The sequence below is a fragment of the Larimichthys crocea genome, chromosome III (assembly GCF_000972845.2).
Source record: "Larimichthys crocea isolate SSNF chromosome III, L_crocea_2.0, whole genome shotgun sequence".
NCBI lineage: Eukaryota > Metazoa > Chordata > Actinopteri > Sciaenidae > Larimichthys > Larimichthys crocea.
Window position 1 is genome coordinate 45,352,800 of NC_040013.1, and position 27,398 is coordinate 45,380,197.

Genomic DNA, 27,398 nt, shown 5'->3' on the forward strand with positions numbered 1-27,398 from the left:
TCTGAGAAAGATCAAATAATCCAATATATGTACACAGAAATTCATTTTTTTCCTATCCCATTAATCATCCCATGACCCTTCAGATTTGTCTTGTGACTCTCTAAGAGGGCCCAACCCCTAGATTGGGAACCACTAAACTATACGACCTAATTAAAAGTAGTTCAGAAGTGTAGGATAGGTACTTGTCCTTAAGTATCTGAATACCACTGCTGGTTAATCTTCATGCTCTGAGTAGCTGCTCTCTGGTGATGGGGGTCTACATAATGTCAGGAAAAAAACATCATAATGCACGATATTAAAAGATTAAAATCATATCCGTGTGGATCCGATGGATCCAGACAGACTCGACAGCCTTTCCTGTGGCTCTGGGCTCCTACACATTTTCCATTTTAAAATTCCAGACCTCATTCTTCAGAAGGTGCAGACGTATCGCTCATCGCGCTGTTAATAGCAGAACATTGCAGATTGTGTAACGTTACATTATTTATTCAGTTTGTGTGGCTGTGTTGTTTTTTTCATGTTCATACTGAGCTCTCAGACAGAGCTTTCCTGTAGCAGGGAACACCTACAGGTCAGTCGTTCTTCCTTTGTTAAGACAAGAGACGGGAATTCAGGGTCAAGCCTTCCTCTGGAAGCTCGAGTCAGTGCTTTTACTGTACACTGATGACAAGGGGCCGCACAAAGGACTAAGTAAGCCCGGGACACACTCAGTCCCAGCCAGATTTTTTCCACTGGAGGAGGGAGACAGTTGTGTGCAACATCTGTTGTGTTTACGTGAGCAACACTCCCTCTGCAGCTCGGCTCCACAGCACACACCAGCACTTCGTGTTTGTGCCGGCACGTGTTGGAACTTCATGTTCACGCTGGTTTATTGTGGAAGAAATCATAGGCCGGCAGTCTGGAACTTTTTCAGAATGATTTTTATTGGGAGAACTACAAAAAAATGTACAGTACAAAGTTAACAGTCTCACACTCAATTTGTAGTGAACTGACTCCCCCAAAAAAATATTACAACTCTCGTTGTCTTTTTGTCCGTTTTTTGTTACATTCAAAAAGCTTTACTTCTGATAAAGTAGTCAAAAGTACATAGTGCGCATCCCCCTGTACCTACTATGTACAAACCAAACGTGTTCATCCACTTCCCTCTCCAGCAAACTCAAGACTCAGACTAGATTTCAATATCAAAAAGAAAAAAGAAATCAAAATAAGAAGAGGAATGGGGATTTAGAAAGGTTACGGTTGTTTTTTGTCAGAGTGTCTGAGTGGTAACAACCTTTCAAAAATAAAAAAATAGTTTCAGAATCCAACACTACATTCAGTTCAACCTGTGTATAAAAGATGCCATGTAGGAAAAATACTTTATTTGGTTAATTTTAAGGCATGTCAAGATGGTGAACCCCATAGGCACTACACAATAATACTGGGGCACAAGGGATTGCTACATTCTTTAGCACGTGGCTGGAATCACAGTGTGACCTCGTGCAAACAGAGAGAAAAACAAAAATACTTTTTGGTTAATTTATTGACTTGGGTTCTTTGTCGCTGAAGTCTGATCTAGATCAACAAAAAGAAGTAAGGTTTGGACGGTCTGTACAACCACATCGTTTATACATTCTACAGAAACATCTAAATAGGGATCCTCAAAAAGAAAAAAGAAAAAAAAAAGCCTTCTACAGCACTGACACACAACCTCAGGAGCAAACAGCAATCACGCAAACTTTTTTTTAATAAACGTAAACAAAGAAACAAAATTAATGAAATAAATATCACATACGTTCTCTTAAATTAAGATTTTTTTTACTCATTTACAATAAAAATAACCAAGTGAAGTTACAAAAAAAGGAGAAAAAAAAAACAAAATATATATATTACTGTGAAAAGAACATACACTCCACTTTATGCAGATTAATAATGGCGATCATAATTTAAACATAAAAGAATATAGATCTATTGCTTCATCATACTTGATAAATACAGTATGGACACAAATTACCAATGTAGCCTATACTTTTTTCACAAGATAATAAATAAGTTAAATAGTCCATAGCCAGTTATGCACAGCTATGTAAATCACTCAAAAAACAGCTAAAAAAATATATATTCAACCATCAGCAGTGATTTCCCCAAACAAACCCAACTCAAGAGTGCTTTTTAACCAAGCAACAAACTAGACTAACCAAACGAACCACTGGGTGGCGCTGGGAGAAGACAGGTCTGGAATGGAAGTTGAAGCTTTCAGAGAGGAAAGAAAGAAAAAAAGAAAAAAAAAACACTTTGATAAAGAAAAAAAAGTTACTTTGAGTCAAGGCATATTCTTGGCAGGATGGGAGGAAATCTGAAAACCGCTTACAGTCTCTTCTTCTTGTCAAGTCATGTTACCCACACATCTAATCCCAGGAAAAGTGTGGCTTGCCTGATAGAGCAAAAGGGAGAGGGGGCTGCCATGAGCCCTTGGGCAAGGCACTGATGGAATGCCTTCTGTTTGCTATCTAAGTTTTAATACAGCTATATTACATACAAGAAAAGAAAATAACTAAACTAATGCCAGGTCGAAGACACTTTAAACTGTACGAAGCTTTATTGATCCCTGTGGGTGATGTACTCTTCTCTTGCCCCCCTCCAGGGAGGTCAGAGCAGGGTCAGCACCACTGGAGCTGCTAGGGATTCAATGTCTTGCTCAAAGGCACCTCGGCAGGGTGGTTGCCGCTGAAATGGGTTAGAGCCGGGTGGTGAGGGGGGGATTAACCGGGATCCTCTGCTTGAATGACAGTCTAACCTCACTCACTGACACCCCCAGTGCTCCTCAACCACCCTGCCTGACCCGTCCATAAATCCACATGAAAAACAAAAACATGATTAGTCATCTGAAATCGACAGCCTGCTGAAGATTGGCAAACGTCTTCCAGCGTCCAGACTCGGGGACTCGGAGCCGCTGAGGCTCCCGGAAGAGCTGAGGGACCCGCTCGCATAGCTCTCCCGGTCAGAGAGCGAGTCTGGCGGGCTGGGAGGAGGCTCGAACACCGGCGACTCGCTGAGGCGGCGCAGCGCCTGCAAGTGGCTCATGTTGTAGGTCGGAGGGGAGGGCGGGCACACGCTGCTCTGCATGTTCCCGTAGTAGGCACCGGTGGAGTGGTTGTTGGCGTACCCGCTGGGGGTGTGCACAGCCAGGGGGGCCAGTAAGGCTTTTAAGTTCTGTCCGGGGAAAGAGAAGGCACTGTTGATGCAGGACACGGAGTTGGGAGAGAGCACCTCCTCGTAGAAGCTGGAGGCGGAGGTGCATGAGGAGGCGGTGGTGGGTGGCGGTGGGGTACGGGACGTCGGGCTGTCGAGCAGGGGAGACTCGAGTCCGTGGTGGGTGGAGAAGCCGGAGAAGCTGAGGCTGTGGTGGAGCTTTGGTCTGTCTCTCTGGGTGTAGCCGAGCTGCTGCTGCGGCGGCAGGACCTCCCTGTGGCCGTAGCCACAGAGCTCACGAGCAGACCTGGCCTCCCCCGACTGCACGTTAGCGTTGGCGGCCGGAGCGGGCCGGCGCTCGTCGGCGTTGTGGATAAAGTGACACCGGGGACCGTAAGGGCAGAAACCGATGGTGTGGAAGGTGCGGCACGGCTCCGTTTTGTACTTAGGGTGGCGGGACAAGCTCCTCAACTCGTGGTAGCCGTGAGCGAACTGACATTTCTCCCCATACTTGCACGACCCGTTCTCCTCGAAGGGCCGGCACAGCTCGGTCTTGTAGCGGGTGGAGTTGATCTGAGAGCCGGGCTTCTGCTGCAGCACACCCCGGTCTCCGTTCTCGCTGTAAGCGCGGTCGCGGAACTTGTTCTCCTTGTTCATGATGGCCGTGGCGCTGCTGTTGCTGCTCGGCGTGTTCTCCTTCAGGCTGCTGTAGGAGCCCATGGAGTATTTGTTGCCGTTGTTCATTGCTTCCACGTTGCTGGTCGAGTTTCTGCGGAAAAATCCCGGCGCGAAGGAGCCGCCGGAGCCCGGAGACGTGACCGGAGCCCCCACCGCCTTCTTGTCCAGGATGCTGTTGATGTGGAGGGCGTTCATGTTCATGCTTTTATCTTGCTGTAAGGAGAGAAAAGACGGAGAGTTAGCAATGCACTTGAAGCACAAGTTCTCGGACTATATATAACCGGGACAAGTTTGAGTGCAACGTTACAACTTGTTGCAGCTGAACACGTCAACTCCAGCCTGAGTGCAAAAACATCCACAAGTTTACCTTGTAAAGCATGTCCATGTCGTAGAAAGCAGACAAGACGGTCGTAGACATCTCTTTTCCCCAAGTTAGCTGCCGCACTCCCTCTTTCATGGAGGACCGACCAGGATCCTTGAATGCGACGTTCGGTAGTTTGTGCCACGACTGGTTTTGGTTGCGGGAAAAGTTGCTTTAAAAGTTGATATGCAGTTTTAAGTCCGTAGAAGAAGGAGGAGAGAGATAGGGGGGGGATAGGTTTGTATTATTGAGTTGTAGGTGGTTTTATTTCCTCCCCTCGAGAAGCGCTGAGCCAGAGTGCCTCACTGTGCGCTCTAGTCTTTTTGCATGGGTATAAATGCCTGACGGTGACCGGGGAGGGGCGAGCTCAAGTCTCCAGCAACTTTTGGAAGGAGACGCCTCCACGAGAAAAAAAAAAACTTCCATTCACCGGTTGGCCGCCTATTCTTTAACACCACGCCTTGAAATCTAACCCCAGCACACACACCCCTCCTCCACCTCCCAGCCTCCTCACACCCCTCCAACTCTTTTTTTCTTCTCTCTCTCTCTTCTTCTCTTTTAATCACACAACCAATTTTGTGGAAGTTGGTTTTGCTTTTTGGGGTTGACTCTCGCTGAGAAAGAATGTAGAACCATCAATGGACGTCTGCTGTGCATGCAAGCTCCAACACACACACACACACACACACACACACACACACCTACCTGGGTGCTGTAATGAAGCAGTGTGTTAAGCTTCCTGGCCCCCCCTCAGCAAAGTTCCCCTGTGCTCAGGAGGGGGTTTTGTGCCAGCAACCTACCGGTGACAAGGCCACCCCTCTAGCCTCTGGACCACCGCTCTTGGAAACTGACACATGTATTTGTAATGGAAGGAAACTCTGCCTCTCCCTCTCTCTCTCTCCCTGTGGATGGGGTGAGACCACAAGTATGAGCGCAGAGGAGTCCAGGCAGAGTGCAGTACAATTTTTAGAATCCACTGGTTGCATAATCAACTTCCAGAGAGCAGCAGCAGCCTATTCCAGTCCACTACACATGGAAAAATTAGACAAGTTAATACCCACAGGGTGAGCGTGACCTACTTTTGCATGAATGTCTCAAAACTAAACTTGAGAAATGTTGACTTCACCTGCAGGTCTGAGATCTGTCAGTCCCGCAAGGAGTCATTATTCTGAACGCAGAGTGGATTTACTTTGTCTTTCTGAACCACTCTTCCATGTTCCTTCCTCCCTGACTTGTTTTTCCCAATCTCAGAGCCCAGACTGCAGGAATGTGCTTTTCATGTGGTTCAGCAGAGCAACACTGCCCCCATGAGAGCAAAGTGGAAACTGACTATGAGAGATGTGGGCGCCACCTGCTGTGCAGATCTGGAGCAACATTTTGAAGCACACTCAGGCCTTTTGGGCTCCAGAGTTGTCATGACACTGTCTTTCATGTGTCTTCTCTTCACGGTGTAGAGTTCCAGACGCAGAGGAGCGTCCATGTTTGGGTCATTTCAACAAAAGCCACACGGTCGCCACAGACCCTCCCTATGTAGTCAAAGAGTGCAGTGCGGTCGCAATAAGCTGCCCCCCCTCTTGTCTCAGCATGATGTAACCTTCCCAGGATGGCAGAATGTTCACATGAAAATGTCAAACTGGTTCACTCTAAACTTTGGAGTTATGTCAAGTTTTTTAAAAACCCGCAGTGGAAAGATTGCAGAGTTGGCAGAGAGCAGGACGTGGGCTCTATATCAGCGCTCAGCAAAGGCAGATATTTTGGTCAGGAGGGTGTAAAAACTTTACGCAACACATATCACCAGAAATTGCCGGTTTGTGCGACACTGGTAACCATTAAGTCTTTTCCATATAGAATCATAATTGGAAGAGTGGTTATGAAAAATGATTTTTTTTTCTCTCGCTGTGACATGATTCAATATTCTCTTTAAGTGCTGAATGGTTTGGTTGAAGAAGCGGGGAGGGAGGTATAAAAAAAAAGGAAAATAGCAACAGGCGAAAAACAAGTGACATAAGAGCTTGGAATCTACTACTACCAACCCTAAAATTAGGCTGAGGGCTGCCCCAGGACTATTTGCGCTTTGGAAGTTGTGATAAATAGTTTAATGTGAAGGACAGACACGGCGAGGCTCCTGAGAAATCCCTTGAACATGTCCTCGTCCACAGAAACCGCTGTCCCATCATGCGGCTCTGTTTTTATTGGGGGATGTCGAGCTGTTCCAAAACATTACGTCAGCTTTACTGTAACAGGGAACATGGCTACCATGGAGGGAGAAGGGTCCAGCTGTATGAGAGGGCAGCATGAATCCACACACACACACACATTCTTACACATACACACACACACACAGAGGACAGTAGTCCATTGTGCCGTCCTAATTACATAACCAGGAAAAGTAGAGGGAAGCATAAAAACACAGTCCAATGGGAAGAATCCTGCAGTAAATTAAATATCACATAACACCTCGTATAAACATACAGTAGAACTCAAAGCGTACACTGAAATACAACTTTGGTGACGTGTCAGAGAAAACACTTTCTTTCACAATCCCATGCCTCGGTCATAAAGCTCGCTCGCTGCACAATCGCACCATTGAAGTTAGTGCTTGAAGCTTTGGGCGCAGAGTTGTTTTGTTCCGACCTTAAATCCCTGCAAGACGTGGAGAGGGCACACCGCTCCGTGTGCTCAATGCTGACACTGTTGAAGTTTTGTCGTGTGACACATTCCCACCGATAAGACCAACAGAGCGTCGAGTGTTGTTTTGTGCACAAGCTCGGGCTGAATTATTGTTATGGCTTCACAGACGGCGGGCTTCTCCACACATTTCACACAGCGTTTATATTATTATTGTATATCTTTATTACCCTAAAGAGAGAGCCTTTTCCGGTTGGGAAAAAAACAAACATTGGAATAAAAAAATTCAGGAATTTCAGACAGATTACATTAAAAACACACGAAGGATACAAATTAAAACACATCTTCTACTCAGTGATAAAGTATGAGATGCATACGGGGTAAAAAAATCATTCTGTATCCTTCATTCTCTTGATTTTATCAGAAAAAGACTCAACCACAAAGCCAGTCTGTGGTCTCATGCGTTGGTTCATACAAGTTGTCTGATAACTTCTTTATGTGAATATTAGAAATGTTGCTCCAAAATCAAAAATTGTGTGCTACATCGCTCGCTCCTCTACCTCAGCCTCTCCAGCACATCTAAAGCCAGTGTGGCTCTCTGGTGTCGCAGCACCAGCCGGGCGTGCTCCATGGTGCAGGAGAACTGGGGCAGGGCAGGGAGGGAGTCCAGGACCTGCTGGGAGCTGAGTGCCTTGGCTTGGGCCTGAGTTGACAGAGTCCGGATTTGGTGGAGTTGGTCCGGCCCTGTACCCTGCTTGAAGGGCAGGAGGAGGGAGCCGAGGTGCCTGTGAAGCAGCTTCACCCACTGGACCGGCTCGGCCCACAGGTTCAGGTCCCCCTTCTCAAACAGGAAGTCCTCTTCGTCCTGGTCACGAGGAAAAAGGGAGACAGTTTACTGGATGTTTGCGGAGTTAAGGGCAGCACAACAAGCTGAAAACACAACATATGATTTAATCATGAAGTTGATTTGATGAACGTGTTAGCAGTTGCCCGCTAACAGTTGCCTTTTTTCCACATCTAACAAACCTGGAGCAACATTAGCATTCATTTGGAGTCAGTGTACGACCACCTGACAAATACAAGTTCAACATTCACTCCTTTTAGCTCAGTTTAAACCAACGTCTGAGAGATAACTTTGTCTGTCTGTAGTCTGGAGGCGGACAGCTGACGTAAGCTGGGGTTGATGAGAAAGGCGACAGTGAACAGAAAGCTGCAGGATGAAAAACCAAAACAACGAGCTCAAAAATAATGTTTGTTCAGCTGCTTTAAGAAGCAGCATCAGTTCATGTAATAATATTGAAATTAAAGGTGAAGGTAGCCAGTTGATAATCCGAGATTTTTCCTGGCTGTTCATGAAACGTCTGATATAGCTACTGAAACTGAAACAGTGTGTTGTTTTGTAACAAAACCTAACTCAAAGGTTTTTGACAGAATGTAACATGTAACAAAAATATATTGTATATTGTTGCGTGTATGTAATCGACGTGTAACTTTGCTGCCGCCCTTGAAAGAGAGATTTGATCTCAGCTGGTTTAAAGCAAAGCTTAATGGAAATCATCAGACGTGCATGCAGTCCACAGTCTTAACATCTCACACTGTTCCTTTGTACTGTTTGTAATGTTACTGTACCACAGTGTAACAACGTTAGCTGTCACTATGTATCTGCTCTGAGGTCACTTTTTAAAATTACACAGTTCTCACCAGACTGGAAGCTTCGTCTGCAACAGTTCCATCGCTGCCCTCTTCTTCTCCCAGCAGCCACTCTGTCAGGGCGAGGGTTCCCTCTGGTACGCGCCCCCACAACTCAAACAGCCGACACAGGAGTCCCACGCCCGAGTCCAGGGCTACCGGAGGACACACGGAGACACCTGCCACATCTGAGGACACAAGAGACCACAACTTTGTACAGTCAGTGATGAACACACATGAAGTATGAGTGAACAATAAACAAGCATGTTCACACAAGCAGCTTTAGTGCATGTGAAGTTTTCCCTCTCTTACCCACACACACCTTCTGCCGCAGATGCCGTGTCACTAGTGACCGTATCAGCTGAGCAGTGGTTGAACTTTAGTCCAAAGGTCAGCTTTGGAAAGAGCAGAGAGCCTCTGTCTGCCCTGAGATCTAAGGTTATGCTTAAGCTCATAATGAGGTCAAAGGTCAGGAACACAACAGGGGAAAAGAAGATTTCAAAAGTGGAGACAAACATAAACTAAGAGGAAGTTGCATGAACTGCGTTGCAGCGGCTGTTTGTAAGAAGATTACAAAGTTTGTGCATGAAGTCCTTTAGAAGTTCTTAGTAACCACGAGCTACCTGCTAGTTTCAGACTAGTCATTTACTACAACTACATTACTATAACTTTATGTCTTAGCTAGTGAAGACGTTAGTAAAGATCTGTGTCACTTTGATTTATTAAAGCTGACTGTTCAAGCCTTTGTAAATGTTGATATGACTGTTTTATTTAAGGAAGCAGACATTGAGAAAGAACAGTATTAATGCAGTTTATACTGAGTGTGTCATATCTGTTGTTGGCTAACTTAATCAACATTATTTGATCAGTCTAATATCATAGATGTCAAATTTTGCAATGAGAGCTCTATCATGCCGTCTTTATTTATTAAACAGCACTTTAATGAAGCGTCAGATCGTGTGTTGACCATATCTGTTTATTACCTGCTTTCAGTCATACATTAGTAAGCTATGGTTAGCCTAGGTAAGCTAAGTTAGCTCCGCAAGACCTGCATGCTGGGTTTAAACATTTAGTGACACATGCAAAAAATGCAACTAATGTGTTTTAATTTATTATTGCGTATATTGCCACTTAGTAGATCAGTATAACTAAGCTAAGTTTGAACTTGTTAACTCATTTCAATCTAAACATGTCGTATTAGCAAGTTGCTAACCGCGTCATACCTGACAGTTACTGTAACAACTAATCTCTATGAATGAATTGAGTGTTTTAACTTAACAAGAGCTGGTGCAACTCCCCTCTTTGAAGAGTATTAGCATTAATCACTGATTCTGATGAGTCACTTTGAAATCTGAGCTGTAATAACTGGCATGGTGAACTGTTTTCGTGCTTGAATTAAAGCTCTGTTTAGTGCACAATGCCTTTTCTAGGCTTGGAAGAAACAGAACACAGGGTGTATGAAGTAAAGGAGCCCGTGGATGAAGAAACCTGCACCCAAACTGTTGCTCTGGCTCCGTCAGTTCGTTTACATGCATGTGAGTCGCACCGCGAGTCTAGTTTCCTCCATGAGGATAAAAATGAAGAGAAATCTGATTACCACGGCTACCACCATTTCTGCTGCAGAAACCTAAAATTTTTTTTTGCCATGTACACAAAACACAGGTTTTTAATTAGGTTTCTACAACGGTGGGTGTGCATGACATAGACCCAACCTCTGCAGTTTAATGTGATGTGCCTATATCCAAAACAATTCAATCCAAAGTCTGGCTAAAACCCAACTGAAATAAATAATTCAAAATAAGTCGGCTGAACAGTACGCTTTTTGTCAAATTCAGATGCAATCACTCGGGGAGGGAAAAAAACTGTGTGTGTGTGTGCCTGTCACTGCGCTGCAAGTCGAAGTGCAGGGAGAAAAAAACGTTTCAGGATTATCAAATATGGTCAAAAATATGAGCTAGTAGTTGAGAAATTAATGATACGTAAACACTTCTACCTCCAATAAACTTGTTTCTCGTGTGTGTGTGTGTGTGTGTGTGTGTGTGTGTGTGCGTGTCCATTTAAATGATGCAGGACTGACAATTTGTTCCAAACTTAGTGCAAGCGTGTGCGCATGTGTGTCATCTCTGGGCTTGGACGGTCTTCTGGGAAACAAAACTATAACTCATATAACCAACCACGATCAGGGTGTGTGAGAGAGTGTGTGTGTGTGTGTGTGTGTGTGTGTGGATAGAAAACTCTTCTGCACGTTGCACCAATGTGCACACGGCGTGAGTGCAGACGTTACTCTTGACTTCCTGTTTACGTGTTAATGGATGGGATTGCCTACACACATGAGTAGGATGTTCATGCAGAGGCTGCGTTTTGTGACTGCCAGAGATCACTCGCATGAAAAATGAATTTTTAGCAGTCCTTTCATTCGTAGCTTTCTGCAAATAGTCCTGTGTGTGCTGCCGTAATGCTTCCTCACACACATTTCAGAGGCAGGCCTTTTTCGTGAGACCACGCTCAAACACACACACACACACACACACACACTTCAAACAGGGAAAACATAACGTATGACTTCATTTAACGGCTCCAGTTGTCCACGCAGCAACTATCTGACACAGGAGTTTGTGTGTCTGTGAGTGTGTCAGAGTGTTGTTCTCCCACCTTGACCATCCTCATCACAGCTGACACCCAGATAACACCAGAGACTTCAAAAGGCTTTGAGAGCCACTAGCCAAAACACTACCACTATGGGAAGAGAGGAGGGAGGGACGAGGTATATGGACCCCCATCAGCACACATACTGTATAACAACACACACACACACACACACACACACTGAGTGTTGGGAACCCAGATTGTTTTTCCCTCTTCAGAGAGGAGGCGTAAAATCGGAGCAGAGCCTGAAGTCTGAGCGGAGAGGGAAACCCGCTCTGTGAACATTAGAGGCTGCTGATTGTACCGTATTAGAGGAGATTTAAGAGTTTAGGAGCTTGAGTGACAAATTCCTTTCTTTACCAAGAAGCCGCCTCTCTCTGGGACAGCTCTGCCTCTGATGTCAAGCCTTTACAGCCCCCATAATAGGAACATAATAGGAAATTTTAGCTGCATTCAATTTATCTGCTTTTCTACGGAGGTTTCACACATCGCTTAACGTGATTTCCCTCCTCGAGCTTTTGCCGCAAAGTACTCTTTTTCTCAAGAGGATTGTCTTTCACGCTGTCACTGACATATGCGTGCTGTGTGAGTGTGTGTGTCTGTGTGTGTGTGTATGTGTGTTGCCATGAATTTAGTCCTGAGTAGGTATAGTTTGAGGGTTTGTCAGACAATCTTGTCTCCACAAATGACAATATCAGTGCCAGTTGGTGAATGAATGGGTTTAAATAAGATGGTGTGTGTATGTGTGTGTGCAGTTGGCATCCACTGGCACACACTCCATCCACTGGCACTCTCATAGTACATTTGAGCTGGGCAGGGCAGGAGTGTGAGGGGAAAAACTTAACCTTGTGCCACTTGTGGAAACAGTATAACAGTCGTACCATTCTGAGCTTCTTGTTTTTTTAAACTGAACTAAGATCTTTGCCCGCCTTGTCGAAGACTCTGCCACGTTTCCTTAAAGTGCTTTGTATGTAAATCTGCTGCCTAACCAGAGAACGCATGATGACGGTCACAAAAACTACAAGCAGTGTCTCAGTCCTGTGCTACACGGATTCAAAGCAGGTTTGGACTCTCTGGTGTGATTACACACAGAAGCCAACACTGGCATCGTTCACCATGGTCACTATCTCTGTTCAGCGTGTGAGTGTGCTAACATTACCACTAAAAACAACGTACAAATTCAAAATTTGACGTGATGACGAGGAACACACACAGAGAAGTGAGAGGATCACTGCAGTGATTCATGACTCATCCCTTGAGTTTAAACTTTCATGGAAATCTCTCTTTTACATCTTTGGCAGATGCTGGCATCACTACAGCCATGCAGGAAAAATGCAATGTGAAAAGGAAGTGGAAGGATCTGCTCATAGGTTTAAAAAACATATAATAATAGAATATAATATAATAATAATAAATAATAATAATAATAATAAATAAATAAAATAAAATAAATAAAATAAATAAATAATATTATATATATATATATATATATATATATATATATATATATAATAAAATATAGCCAAACAAAAAGCACATGCCATCTCATACAAAATGAAAGTCTAATTTTCGTACTTTTCAGCCAGCTTATCTGAATGTAAGTATACATACTGTAGTGCGCTTTAGTTTAACATCAGTTTTTATGTTCATATGGGGTCTGTCCGTGTTGATCAACTACATATAAAAACTCCCCAAATTCTCAGTGAAAAAAAAAAAGTATAATTTTCCTCTTTCTTCTGACTGAGCTGTGTTAAACAGTGGGACTTCAGTGATAATGAACTCAATAATAGCTCAGTATCTAACAGAAATATCATGTGTCTAACTGTTCATTGCTTTTTGAGTAACAACGTTTTGCATGCTGCTGCGACCTCATTGTGTCTGATCAACAGTCGTGTCATTAAAGTCAGTGAATTAAATTAAGAGAGTGAAGAGGCCTTCGCTGTTCACTAAATCCTCACTGAGCCTCTGCAGCTGGGGGGGTGTCAGATGTCCCATTGAACTGAGCAGAGGAGGAGGGGGTGGATCGGGCATGGGTTGGGGGTCAGAACAGTGAAATGAGAGAAAACACTTCCCGCCCTGCAGTCTTCCTCTCGCTGGTGTCATCATGTTTACTGTATTGGGAATTAATTCCTCTGCTTAGCCGCCCACATCTGAAGGATTTGGGTTATAAGCCCTCACTGTGACTTGCAGCTACAGCTACACCCTTCCCTGCATGGGAGCTGGAACATAGTGATGGACCAGTGTACGGTTCCCTCAGCTACACCTGCTCTCTGCTCTACAGTCTGCTCTTTATTCCATACAGCCCGAACAAAGCCTGTCTAACAGGGACAGTAAACATGTATATATGCAGGATTTGTGGGGACTACCAGACTTTTGCAAAAGTGACAGTTGACAAAGACAAGATGGTTTTCAACCAGCAACACCCACAACAGAAATCTCACAAAAGCTCAAAGGGACACTTTCCCCTCACACAGCAACACGCGGAGCGTCTGCTACAGACGCTACAGTGGAGCCGAGACACCAGGAAGCATAGGTGTGAGATACAGAGGTGTGAAATAAAAACACAAACTTTACAGCCCTGACTTCCTCTGGAGGCTGACGAGAAACAGGGAGTGCGGTGACCCAGAGCAACAACGACGACAACAGGAAACTTTACCTTGAATAATAATAGCACAAAACTCAGTGAATGTTTAGCATAACCATGGACATAATGGTCTGAGAACACGCTCAGATTCTGGAGCTCCCTGTAGCAGCATTTGTCATGAACCACAGTCAGCAGTTAGTTCAGTCAAAGGGTCAAATACAAGTGAATGGCTGCCTCAACAGGGAGCCAACAGAGGCTCCTATCTGTCTGTCACGGAAACTGTGACACAAATCACAGAGCGTCAGAGTCAGATAAGTCCCCAGTATGGGTCGAACTCCAAAATGCTGGATCCTACACTTCCCATAATGCAACCCATTAGTAGTCCATTTTTAAACTTTGGAAACCTCAACATCCGCACAGGAAAAGATAGGACTGTTTTCACAGGCCTCCTCGTGACCAGTGAACTGAAGTTCTTGTGTGAAATGGGTGGACACCCCTTTAAAAGTTATTTCGACATAGATGTCTGTTCCAGCTTTATTCAGACGTGGCAGAACATGCACAGAAAGACAAGATGTTTCCATGATGCCAATATTTGGCACCTGATGTGTGAGAGGGAGCGGTGACATAACTGAAGAACAGCTCTGAGCTGAAGAGTGATCATTTGGAAGCAGCAGAGCGTTTTCTTTTGTCTAACAAGTTGCATCAGTGATGAATTTGAATAATAACCTTTAATAAATGATCACAGTGAGTAAAGATTGTACGACTGGGACATTTTTTCATATTTGCTGGATAGGCAGGGGTTCACATATAGCGTCACCCTGACAAACCGAACGAAACCGGACTAATCTGACATCACAATCTCCACAAAAACGTAAAATTGGCTTGCTCACGCGGCTTTGTGGTTTATCAAACACATCTTAATGTGTTTGCACAAAGAAGGTGAGCACTGAGTGGTCTTAAAAAGATGAACCAGACGCATGTTTCATTTCTTTCTGTGCAATACAGAAATGGTACTACAGCTGGACTCATTATACATTTAATCTGGTGCATGTCTGAAATTATAAATTTACAAAGAAATGAAATAAATTTGGTCTGCTTCCCATTTTTACATTTTATTAATATGAACTATCCTGATGAAATCAACTCCCCAGGTGCTTTGCGAGGGTTAAAGTGTTCACTGACAATAACGTCACCATAACGATGCTAAGTCCGTTTCACAGTCTGATTGTGAAATAGCCACACCAAGATACTCCTATTATATCTCCAAAACGACACAATATAAACAAGCGTGACAACTCACGGCTGTGAGTGCACTGACCACACCTTTCAACACAGCCTGCAGACACCAGTCATTACTGCAGACATGCGACTTTATTTCACGCCGCCCACCAAATCATTAAAATCTCATTCTGCACTGCTTTTTTCAGCCAAAGACGGCGAAAGCAGCAAAAACATAATTTCAGTGTTTTCACTGGAGAGTGAATGGAAAGCTGATTTAATCCAGAAGGAAAGATTTAAGCCAAAGGTGCGTCCGGGTTCCTTCTCAAATTAGCGACACGTGACACTCTCCTCGACCTCGTTCAGCGATTCATCCGACATCAACTAACACAAAACCAGGTTTAATGGCTGAATGAGTATTGAGCTAAAATAGGACAAGGTCTGTTTAATGAGTGTCCTTCAGGGCCATTCATCTGCGTCATCCACTGTAAATGAATGAACCGGGGGAAAGGACACATGAATGGCATATTCTGCATTTGTCAGCTTTACAGTAGGCTAAGTAGGTTACTGCAGTTCACTGACAATGACCTGAAAAACATGAGCATGTCAGCAGAGTGTGAGGACTGCATTCTTTCAAAGAGTTCAACTCTGCAGGAGAACGGTGGATAAACAGAAAGAAGAACTGGAAAAAAAAGTTAGCCGGGTTCTGTTTGAAGGTACCAAAATCTGCCTGAGGACATCTCTTGACATAATTAACACTTTATATCTCCATAATTTGATCTGTAAAAAATGGCAGTTCTGATTATTGGAATTTGAGGATTATGTGCCAGATTATTTGCGCAATGAGTCAAGAACAGCCGCTTTTCACACTTCGGTTCAACAAACAAGATAGAACATGCTAATCAGTGAGCTTTAGAGATGTTAATAGATGTTTCTGTTGAGCCAGGTTAGCTGCTCCCCCATTTCTAAGACAATATCACCAACTGGTGTAGCTTCATATTTAGCATGCAGGCACACACACACACACACACACACACACACACACACACACACACACACACACACACACACACACACACACACACAGCAATATTATGCAACATGAACAAATAATGTCCAATATATGTAATGTATGTATGACTGATTAGTATTTATTATATGTTGTATGTTAATATGTTTCGTCTGGAAGCTGTTCATACTTACTTTCAAATGAATCATTTGAAATAAAGTGTCTGTTTTCTGTTTAGCCCTTTTCTTCTCTCCAATCAGATTTCTAATCAATGCCCTCTCACACACTACCGTCCAATCCAAATCCCCCTGTGCTCTATATATAAAGTGATCCCTCTGTTCCTGCCCCGAGTCTGTCACAGCGCTGGAGGTCCAGCGAGGGTGAGCGGAGTTTGATTTCAGACCCAATTAGTCTGGAGGTATTTGGGTGGTGGTGATTCTGGCGGGGGTGGAGGGGCTGTTGGAGGGTGGGATTGGGTTAAATTAGATTTGCTTTTCCTGTCCAAGACAACAGGTCCACTGTGACTCACATCTCTGGGAAGAAGACAAACCTGATGTGAATCTGCATAAATGTCTCTCCCACACAGACACACAGGAACAGGTTTATTTGGATTTTACCTGCTTTAAAATCAAAGAACATGTTTATCAGACTAAAACTCAACTATTTTTAGGTGAGACAAAAAAGCATTCACTGACTTGAAACAATCTGTTATTTAACGTTCTTACCAGGGACACAAAATAGTCTCTGTACTGTTAGAAGACACCAAGGAAACACAAAATAAAACTTCTCTAAACTTGTTTCAGAGCTTGAAGGAACATTTTGGTAAACCAACTTATTTGCTTTCTTAATGAGTTAGATGAGAAGACTGATAATACTGAACAGAGCCAGGCTATATATACACCACAGTGTAAACATGTTCATTTAATTGTCTGAATATAATGGATTACATAGACCTACACTTTAAATACAATCAATCCCATTTCAAATTTAAATTTCTTTCCTTTCTCAAGGGGGAATGGGTGTTTTGCATTTTGTCCTTTTGTGTTTGTGTGTGTGTGTTTGTGTGTGAGCTGCAGAACCCGTCTATGTTCCCACATCTCTGCCTGTCCTCCATATCAAAGGGCCAGGAGTCGTCACCTCCATCTGAAGCAGCTAACACCTCAGATACTTGACTCTGCAACGGCAGGTCATAAAACACACACACACACTCTCACACACACACACACACACACACACACACACACACACACACACACACACACACACAGTGTCACAGTGACCTGCATACACACACAGTAATGTTTTTCCACTGGCACAGCGTTGCACTGTATAGCTGTGGTTTGGAGTAGCATGCCAGGTTATTTCATTTCTATTTCCTGACAGCAGGGAGTCAATCTGCTGACCTGAGATATTATACAGGTCATCAAGCCAAAGGTATCACTACCGGAATCAAACTCCAGGTCTCTGCTGTGGAGGTCAAGAACTTGAACAGTGAGCCACTCGAGCTCAGAAATGCATATCATCAGTACAGCTATATTGAATAACAACATAAGCAAAAGTGTGGCTCTCTCAGAGAGTCAAAATATGCACAACAGCCACACTAAAGCTCAGTAATGGATGCTTTGCTCTCCAGGAAGTCAGTACAAGAACCCCCCTGCTGTTTGTTAAAGGGTGGCAACCCTGCATTAACACACTGACACACAGTCACACACACAGTAAGTGCGGTCATACAATCATGATGACTTCATTAAATGCCATAGCTCCCCTACTAGCAGCTCCGCGTCCTGCATTTAATTTGAGAACCATCACTTAAAGGTTGAGCTTTTAGAAAGATGATTGAAGGTTTTGTTGTTTCTTCTTCACGGTCAGTGGGATGTGATTTGTTTTGGGGGTTTTCTGTTGTTTTTCATTTACATGAGGAATTCAACTTTCCTGGCCAAGTCTCTCGTTTCATTTGATACAAGATTACCAATTTACGGCCTCATTCTTTCTCCCTGCGCTGAGCACTACATTCCTGCTGCGCGTACGACACGTGTTGAAATAAAACAGGAATTCAGAGAGCCATTTCCATGAAGATCTCTAGAGGTTAAAGCAGGTTTCTGAGTGCCTCGGCTCCAGAGTGGTCACACAAAAGGATCAACATTTACGGTAATTAACACACTCTCTGCCTCCCCCACACACACACGTAAAAACTGTGCTCCAAACGAGCAGTGAATATGGAAGGACAAAGACGGATACCCCACACACAAGGATACCCACTCTGTAATTATGCCTATTGTGTGCTCTTCCTGTTGGAGAGAAAACCTCCATCTGAGTCATGCTGTTGAGCTCCTATCTGATTTTTAGCTCACAGCTTATCTGACCCTGTCTGGCCTTATGTACATAAACACATATAGCACACACACACACACACACACACACACACACACACACACACAGCTTTTGGATGAAATCCTGGTATCAAAAGACTTTCAGGAATTTGTAAAGCGTTTCCTGAGCCTCCAGATCAGGAAACAGACTCTGCCTTTAAAGGAAAAGTTTGGATTTTTTCCTCAGCTACGTGTGGACACTAAGCAAAATAAAATGGCAGTCACTAAAAATAAGAGCTACCCTTTGAGCCCCCTCCCCACTCGCCTATGACTCTGCCCTCTCATCCATGAACGTTGGCATGGAGCAGCCCCCAGAGACTTTTGATGAGATGTTTTCTAGCCTTGTGTTATGTTTGTGATACCATCGGCAGCGACAGACACAATGAGGGTGGCTCCTGGAGGAAAGCTGGGAAAATACAGGAAGTGAGTGTTGCGAGGACAGGAAGTCGCACAGTTTGTGGGGAGGGCACTTGAGAACCGACAGCTGTCAGTCCTCTGTCAGTGTGTGTGTGTGTGTTTGTGTGTGTATGAAAGAGACAATTAGGAGGGCGCTTCCACAAGGATAATACTGTCATTAGTGTGTGTTTAACTTGGGATATTTGGTAAAGCCTGCCATCATACACTTCTTCAGAAAACAGACCTCAAATGTTCCCAAAACAATGACACATAACCATACACACACCTACACACACACAAACACACTTTTCGCTCATGCGTACCGACTGCCAAACTAGAATTAGCGCCCTTCATTCCTGGAATGCTCCCCAACCCTTAGCACGAAATGATGTCATCAACCCTTTTTATCATCAGCATGTGTTTGTGGCGTTTTTATGTGTTTATACAACAGTGTGTGTGTGTATATTTCACATATTTCAGTATGCATTATTATTGCTGTCTTACTGCTTTGGGTCTATATGCGTTTGAGTGTACTGAATGTATATTAGTCTCTCTGGAAGAGCAGATTTCTGTATAATTATGAGTGTGTGTGTGTGTGTGTGTGTGTTTCCCCGTCCTGGCAGTGAGTGTGTACCTGTACTGAGCAGAGGTGCAGGTACAGAGATAAAGTCAGAGGCTGAATCTCGGACTTCCTGGTCTTCATCCTGCAGCAGCTTAAACAGACTCTTCCACAGAGAAACTGTAGTGGACAGACCTGAAAGACACACATACACACACACACACACACACACACACACACACACACACAAACACACACGTTTACTTAGGTAACTTTTGGGGTCATTATATAACTAACTCTAACTTCACCCCAAAAACCAACTTGGGACAAAACTAGTTCCACACAGATTCGAACTTGAGGCTTACATTTCTGGTCAACAAAATGTTTTTTTGTTCTTTAATGAGTTTCAGAGAATGAAGATTTGAATTTCTCTGCAGCACAAATTCAACTTTTTCTTTTCTTCTGTTGACATCATAGTATTTTTCCACACTGCCTGGGAGGTCAGCGTTTCCTCAAGTGGTTCCATGACTGAGACTCACCCAGTGGCAGATGTGGGCTGCTCAGCACAGTGGCTGTACAGTTGACCAACACCTTGGCGGCTGTCAGCTTCACCTCCACTGGCTGCTCCTCGCTGCAGCATGAGCACACCAGCGCCACCCATTGGGCTAAACAAGCCACTGCACTTGCACCCTGCGAGATACAGATAGATCAGAAAAATAAGCATTTTTAGTCAGTTCCTTCTGATGTTGCTTCAGTCACACATAATGATCTGGAGTGTGGTCTTTAAGCTTGTCCATGAATTTACTCAAGTTCCTTTGTGGAAGCATTGTAAGTTCTGTTGGTTCTGTCTAGACTTATTTTGGTCGTGCGATCATTTCTTGGTGAGAAAAGATCTTAGAAAAGGTTGTACAGATTGTACAACTCTAGTTGAGGGATGAACACCATTCTTCAAAAAGATACTTTGTGATGTCAATCCAAAACCTCCCATACAGTAGGTGTTCAACTGGGCTCGGATCTGGTGACTGTTAAGGCCATGACATGATTTACCACTGACAATTCACTAATTCATCTAAAACATCCAAACAGTTGTTTGATTCTTGGTGCATTTTATTGCCACTTACAAGGAAGAAATTTGGCTTACATGACCACTGGCTACAATGCAACGCTGTCCAGGTCATCTTTCTTTGAGAAGGGTTAAGTCTTGGGTCTTGGTTCTAGATCTGTGAAGACATTTCACCTCTCATCCAAGAGACTTCTTTAGTTCTGGATATAAGCCCAGATTTAACCCTTCTTGAAGAAAGATAACTACTTCTTTTGTTGTAATACTCATTTCCAGTGAAAGGGTGACAAGTTGCCCTGTAGTAAGGCGAGTGAGCAGTATGCACAGCTGCAAAACAGCATTGGGATGATGGATGGCACAAACAACTGACATCATCTTCCAGAACTGTAATTTTAACCAAACACACTTTTCTATGCAAGGTGAGAGATTAGTAGAACAGAGTCAGTCTTTACCTGAGGGTTGGAGTTCACCGTTTGAACTACCAGTTGAGAGACCAGGGTCAGAGAAGCACAGTGGAGCTCCACACTGAAACACAAAATCAAACCCTTGATACCAACATCCAAGCTTGGTCTGTCCAGAAAGAGGGACCCTTACTCTGTCACACTTTGAGGTATTAGGAGGTGTCTTAGGGAACCAAAGTGCAGGTCTAAGGACAGAGGGGGTTCTACAGCCTGAAAAGCTTTATTCATGGACAAAAGTGTTTTCATCTTAGTAGATGAACTCCAATACAATGGATGTGTGTAAAGTTTCAGTTGGGGTTCTTAGCAGTCCAGTAAGTAAGTAAATACTTTTTTTTTGCCGTTTGGGTGAACCAACCCTTTAATTTGGTGTATCAGTGCTGTGATTGGGTCTCAAATGATAACATGCTGCTCCAATCTTTCCCTGGAAACCATTCCGCACACATAACCTTCCAGCATCACCAACTACACACACATCACTCAACTGTATTGACTTACAATCCACAAAAGAAGTGTGCTGGTACTCACCACTACATTATGGTTCACAATAGCCCAAGTGCCATTCAATCACACGGCAGACAAGGGCAGCCAGGAACCCAATCTCATCCCTCCCCAGCTCTAATCATAACCCTGGGGCCGCTCCAAGAGGAAAGTGGATCCCCGGTTCCAGAGATTGTGGCCAGGAAAAGGCTTTACAGGACTAAAAGCCTTTGTAATCCAATCCTTATTCAAGCCTGTATTCTCTTGTCGGGGTGAGAAAAGTACAGCAGTGGCTTGTCAAGGAAGGTGTGTGTGTCTGTCAATGCATGTCAAAGGGCTTACAGTATACGCACACACACAAATACTGGAATAGTACGTGCCAAATAAGTTTGTGGTAAGAGGGGGGCCTGTGACTCATGAGTCTCTCGTAAACTCTGACAAAAATAATGGTTTGAGCCAGACAGGTGTGACGAATCTAACAGAGGAATAATGTTCTGATGCCTTTGAGAGCACAGATATCAGCTTTCATCCACGTTTGCGTTTCTACTTTCTTTATTTGTACAGACTACCTGTCTCTGCGGCTGGTGGACAAAACTAAATATCACTGCGATACATGAGCAACCACACAAACGCCCACGCAGAAAAAGAGCCGGTAACTTCAGGTGTGCCCAGGTGCAGGGTTAAGGTGCAGCCAATGGACCAGAGCGTCTCTCCTGTCAAGCCTTCTGACAGCCAGCCTGCCACAGCAGCGTGAGGGCTCTTTCACAAGAGGAGGGAGCCAGAAAAAACAGCGGAATGGAGGAGGAGGAGGAGTGTGTGGTTGCATCTTGACCTGTAGCATGTCCATGTCTCTTCCATCCATCACAGTTAAAAGCTAGTCTGGGATTGCTTAGGGACTGTTTTGACAGCACGTTTTCAGGATGGAGAAAGTATTTTGGAGTTGCCTCCCTTTTCCTGCATTTACCTTGAAATGAATTACAGGTATTAGCCTGTTGTACGCTATGGTACACAGAGAAGAGGTGCCTATGTACAAGATATTTAGTCTAACATGGTTTAGAAGATCCAGAAAACACAATCCAGATGTTTGCTGAACACAAACACATGCATGAACACCATCAAAATAATCTTTAAAATGAAAAACATTGTATTTCCAGTGCAGTCATAGTTTTTTAAGAGGTTTTAGCCATGTTACTGGCAGAGCTGGAGACGGGAAAATCTTTCTCTCTCTGTTGGTTTTCTGACCTTTACTCTAGCATGAGGTTAATATTTTAGTATTTTAGTGAAATGTCTTAATGGATGTCATTAAGCCTGGTGAAGACGTCCACGATGCACAGATGAGAAATTCGTAATTTAGTTTCATCAGGTTAAAGTTTATAATTTGTCTGAAACTAACGATACTCCAATCACCCTGAGCTGCCCTGTATTTACTGCTAATTAGCAAATGTTAGCATGCCAACATGCTAAATTAAGATGCTAACCATGGTAATCATTATACCTGCGAAACATTAGCATTGTCACTATTAGCATGTTAGCATGCCGATGTTAGCATTAAGCTCAAAGCATTGCCCTGCAGAGGTGCTAGCATGGCTGTGGTGTCTTTAATGTTTAAAAGTGATGACAATATGCCGGTGGACTGGCAGTTAAGGTGTTAATCATGAACCGCAATGCCCCAGTTCATGTTCAGCCAGGGACCTTTGTTGTATGTCAAGCCATTTCTTGGTCCTCTCATTTCCTCTCCCCACTGTCGTCTATCTAACAAAGGCATATAAACCCCCACTCCTCCCTCCACCCAAAAAAAGTTTTATCAGAGTTGGGGAAGAAATGAAAGTGTATACTTCCTCCGACTCCTTTTTGAACATGTAAGATTTAATTTGTTTAAGAGAACTTAATCTCTGAGCTGGTGTACAGGTGTGGTGTTCATTTTCAAAATCCGGCTGTATTATTTATAGAATTTTGGGGTTATCCCAATATCAAACCTTTAAAACCATCTTCTCTGAAATATCAGTTTGAAATGAAGTGTCCTTGACTAACACACTGAACCTGATGTAAACTATCTGATGGAATATTGCAATAACTCACTCCTTCGGCCCAAACAGAGGGAGGAAAGGGTATCACATGAACATGACTTTAGGATGACGTCAAAGATTATTTGTACATGTCCATGTGTGTTTGTGTCTTCTCTGACCTGTGAGCAGAGTTCTGAGCCAGAGTAAGAAGGTGCAGCAGGACCTCCTCGTGGGACAGAATCTTAACACCATCCCTCCAGTGGAGCTCATCGCTGGAGCTCAACACACACAACACTGTGAGGACCTGAGAGGAGGAAGGAGAGACAAAGAGATTGTCAAAGGAGTAGGAAATCAGATATTAATGTACACACACACACACACGCATACACAAACACACACACAGAAGCTACTGGTGAGGGAAGTTGCTCAGGGCCATCCATCAACACAGCTTTGGTGTCCTCTGCAGTGCGGCTGGCAAGTTGCCCCGAGGGTATTTTTACCACACCGGTCAGATCCTCCCTATGCACACCCTAACCACGGGTACACAGCTGCCTCACTCTCTCTTTCACACACAAATACATGCATGTATATGAATGCACAAGCACATGCGTGCACACAAAGATGGGCAGAGAGGGAGGCACATTAAAGCTTTCAGCTACAGCTCCCTCTTTCATTCAGGCAGTAATATGTGCCTCGTCTTTTGTTTACCCTCAGCATCCATTCAGCTTAACCTCCTAAACTTGATTTTCTGCTTCTTTCACCCCTCGCTGCTTCACCCCTCCTCTCCGTCCTTTCAATGCTGTTTTCTTTGCCCGGTCACTCCTCCAGAGGGGGAGGCAGCTGACCGAGTCAGAGGAGGAAAAGACTAGTTTTCCACCGCGTGAGACCCCCGTTAAAAACACACATCCAGCCGAGAACACATGTTGACATTCCTCCTGCATATCTCGATGATTATTATTTCTTTCACAGCCCCAACCTGTTATTAGAGCTTTAAAATAAAGCTTGCTTTATAGGATCTGTGTGGGTGGAGAGCAGGACGAGCGGGTGCATACAGTGTAAGTGTGTAAACATGTGTGTGTGTGTGTGTGTGTGTGTGTGTGTCTGTGTGTGTGTGTGTGTGTGTGTGTATTTGTGCATGTGAGCAGTAAAAAAAAAAACAAGGTAGCAAAGTAGACCTCCTAGCTGCTGGTCTGTTGTTCTGACTCTGAATGGTACGATACATCAGTCAATCAAAAATTACGTAAATAAGAGGGCCTCTTGTGAGGGCTGCCACAGGAAAAGACCAAAAGTTACACAGTTCAGTTACCAGCCTCAGAAATCACCAATCAACAGCACCTCAGATTAGAACCCACATTAACGCTTCAAGTTAAAGTGACAGACACATCTCAACATCAACTGTATGGAGGAGGTGACGTGAATCAGATCCTCACGGTCGAATTGCTACAAAGAAAGCACTACTGAGAGAGACCAACAAGAAGAAGAGAACTGCTGGGGCCAAGAAACACAAGGGATGGACATTAGACCAGTGGAAATCTGTACTTTGGTCTAAGGAGTCCAAATTTTAGATTTTGGTTCCAACCGCTGCCAGTTGCAATGGTTTGGGATGAGCTGGATAGCAGAGTGAAAGAGCAAGCCAACAAGTGCTCAGCACAAAATGGGAACTCCTTTAAGACTGTTGAAAAAATCATTCCAGGTGTCTAACTCATTACGCTGGTTAATGCCACGAGTGTGCATAGCTGTCATCGAATCAGAAGGTGGCTACTTTGAAGAATCTAAAATATAAAAGCGACTGAAAAGGGCAAAGGAAAGGTCGTTTCTCTTTAGTTAGCTGAGTGGCTCTTGCCATAATGTGGATTACTACAGTCGAATAGGGCCATTTACTGTATGCCAACACTACCTCTGAACAACAAGCAAAACATTCTACTCATTAACTTCAGAGAAGGCACACCTGTTAATTGAAAGCCATTCCAAGTGATGACCTCATGGAGCTGACTGAGGGACTGTGCAAAGCTGCCATCAAAGTGGTGGCTACTTTGAAGAATCTAAACTTATATTGCACTTCTTTTGTTCACCACATAATTCCATGTGTTACTTCATAGTTTTGACGTCTTCCATGTTAACCATGTTAGAAAGTAAAGAAAGACAATAAAGAAGCCACTGAGCGAGAAGGTGTGTCCAACTTTTGAGTGATACTATATTTATATGTGAACAATTCAACAACAACAAGAACATCTCGTGAATCTTGTCCATTTAGGACAGGATTCACGAGATGTTCTTATTCAACATTGTGGTTCAACGTGGACTCCATGGAAGAGAACCTACTCTGTCTGTAGATATACAGGCTCATTCTGAGTTAACAAAAACTGAACTATTCTTATTTTCTGGTGATTTTACACTAATGAAAAATAAATAGCTATGGATATTATATTCCATTTATGTCACATTCTGTAAATAGAGCCTCCTAATTCATACATACTAGACCTTTAAGGGAATTGTAAAGATGCACTCATCATTTACGATAATCAATGGATCCATAAGTCTGGGTAAAAATATAAAAAGGGTCCCTTCTAGGGGACAAACCCACAGAGTTTTAGATTAGTTTTATTTTATAAACTCTTTGGTTTTCAGGCCCACAAACTGGTCCAACAACATTATTTCCAGCTGCAGCAGGCAGCCTGTGATAAACCAATCAAACAGGAGAGAGACAAAGCTAGCCCTAGCAGCAAGCAGGTGGGCATAGTCGAGCACTTAGCATTAAAAGGGGCAGAACAGAGCCAGGAGGATAAATATTAGACTTATTTGCGATGCAACCAGAAACACATACACTGGGGAACAATTTGAAAAAAAAATTCTGTTGAGTTAGATTTTTATGCCGATTAAAACTAAAATTGGCAAGCTGATTCCAAAATTGCAGTCAGTTTTTTTCTAGCACGTCAAGTTTTTTCTCCATAGCTTACCCTCCAGATAAGCGAAATTCCACTGATTAGCTGTAGTAAGACTTGCCAGCTGACTCATCTACAGCTACGTGGCAACTTGTTTGTGCAGCTCCCAATAGGTCAGTACTATCAATATCTGCAAACAGAAAGCTAGCATAGTAAGAATTAGGAGGATTTGTGCTGGCTTTTCTCTCTACCGTTGTTAAGTTCTATTTCGTTTTAGTAGTTTTCAATGCTTTTAACTATTCCATCGTAGTGTTTTATTTACATAGGTAGATATTTTCTTTGTTCTAGATCATGTCTGCTCCTGCTACTTCTCGACGACAACCCTGATTCCTTTTGCTATATTTGTGCTAGTTTCATCATTCCAAGTCAGAGGGCAAACATCAGTGCATTTGTCAAACAAGCATATTTTGCATATTTTAAAGTAAAACTCTGATCAAGAAGCCATGGGCCCCTCACAAAGTGTGCAAGCAGTGTGTCGAGAGTTTACGGATGTGGACCAAAGGAACACGTGAAAAGATGGCATTTGGTATCCCGATGGTTTGGCCAGAGCAAAAAGACCATTGCACAGACTGTTACTTTTGTTTAGTGAAAACAAGTACATATCTGTTAAGTACAGTATTTTTCAGATTTTTTAAGAAAATGGGGATCCTATAGTTCAAAAACTTGACGTGATGGAGAAAAACTGAGATCAGTTTTGGATTCCGCACCCAAAAATTAGTTAAAAACAGCTGTCAGATCTAACTCAACAAAAATTGTGTTCCCCAGTGATATCTAAATAAATGTCAGCTGTTCTCAAGCATGTTATCTGTAACAACTTTATAATATGATATCATGTCAGTGTTGTGCTTTCAGTTTGTTTTTAGCTGCCCCCAGGGTGAATAAGCCCATAAATGCAGCCTTAAGCATACCGCAGAAACACTGGACAAGACAGTTAGCCTATTGTTAGAATTCTGGGCAATAGTACATCATGTATACAGACAGCAAATGTCCATATTTCATACTGCTGGAGGCCTTTCATTTGGAAACGCTCAAAAGCACCAATAAGTAGTGCCAAATAACCACAGCAGCACATTACACTTGTCAGGGAGGTTGTGGTGGACATATAGTGCATTTGTCCATGGGCTCCTCTCAACTCCAATAAGAG

At 43.5% G+C, this 27,398-nt stretch overlaps 2 protein-coding genes across 2 annotated transcripts in view; both read right to left on the bottom strand.

Annotated features, from left to right (window-relative positions):
- Positions 1–904: 904 nt before the first annotated feature.
- Positions 905–4,566, bottom strand: zfp36l2 (zinc finger protein 36, C3H type-like 2). Its single transcript, XM_010739644.3, has 2 exons — positions 4,217–4,566; positions 905–4,062 (listed from the first exon to the last, which is right to left on the bottom strand). The coding sequence occupies exons 1-2, from the start codon at positions 4,304–4,306 to the stop codon at positions 2,857–2,859; spliced, it is 1,296 nt and encodes a 431-aa protein (XP_010737946.1). The 5' UTR covers positions 4,307–4,566; the 3' UTR covers positions 905–2,856.
- A 2,479-nt stretch (positions 4,567–7,045) lies between these two features.
- Positions 7,046–27,398, bottom strand: part of thada (THADA armadillo repeat containing) — a 91,775-nt gene continuing 71,422 nt past the window's right edge. The window contains exons 33-38 of the mRNA XM_027277657.1: positions 23,492–23,616; positions 20,821–20,893; positions 19,848–19,998; positions 19,384–19,503; positions 8,540–8,715; positions 7,046–7,703 (exon numbers count right to left, since the gene is read on the bottom strand). Of these exons, the coding sequence (XP_027133458.1) occupies positions 7,395–7,703; positions 8,540–8,715; positions 19,384–19,503; positions 19,848–19,998; positions 20,821–20,893; positions 23,492–23,616 (954 nt within the window). The 3' untranslated portion in view covers positions 7,046–7,394. The remainder of the gene's footprint in view (positions 7,704–8,539; positions 8,716–19,383; positions 19,504–19,847; positions 19,999–20,820; positions 20,894–23,491; positions 23,617–27,398) is intronic.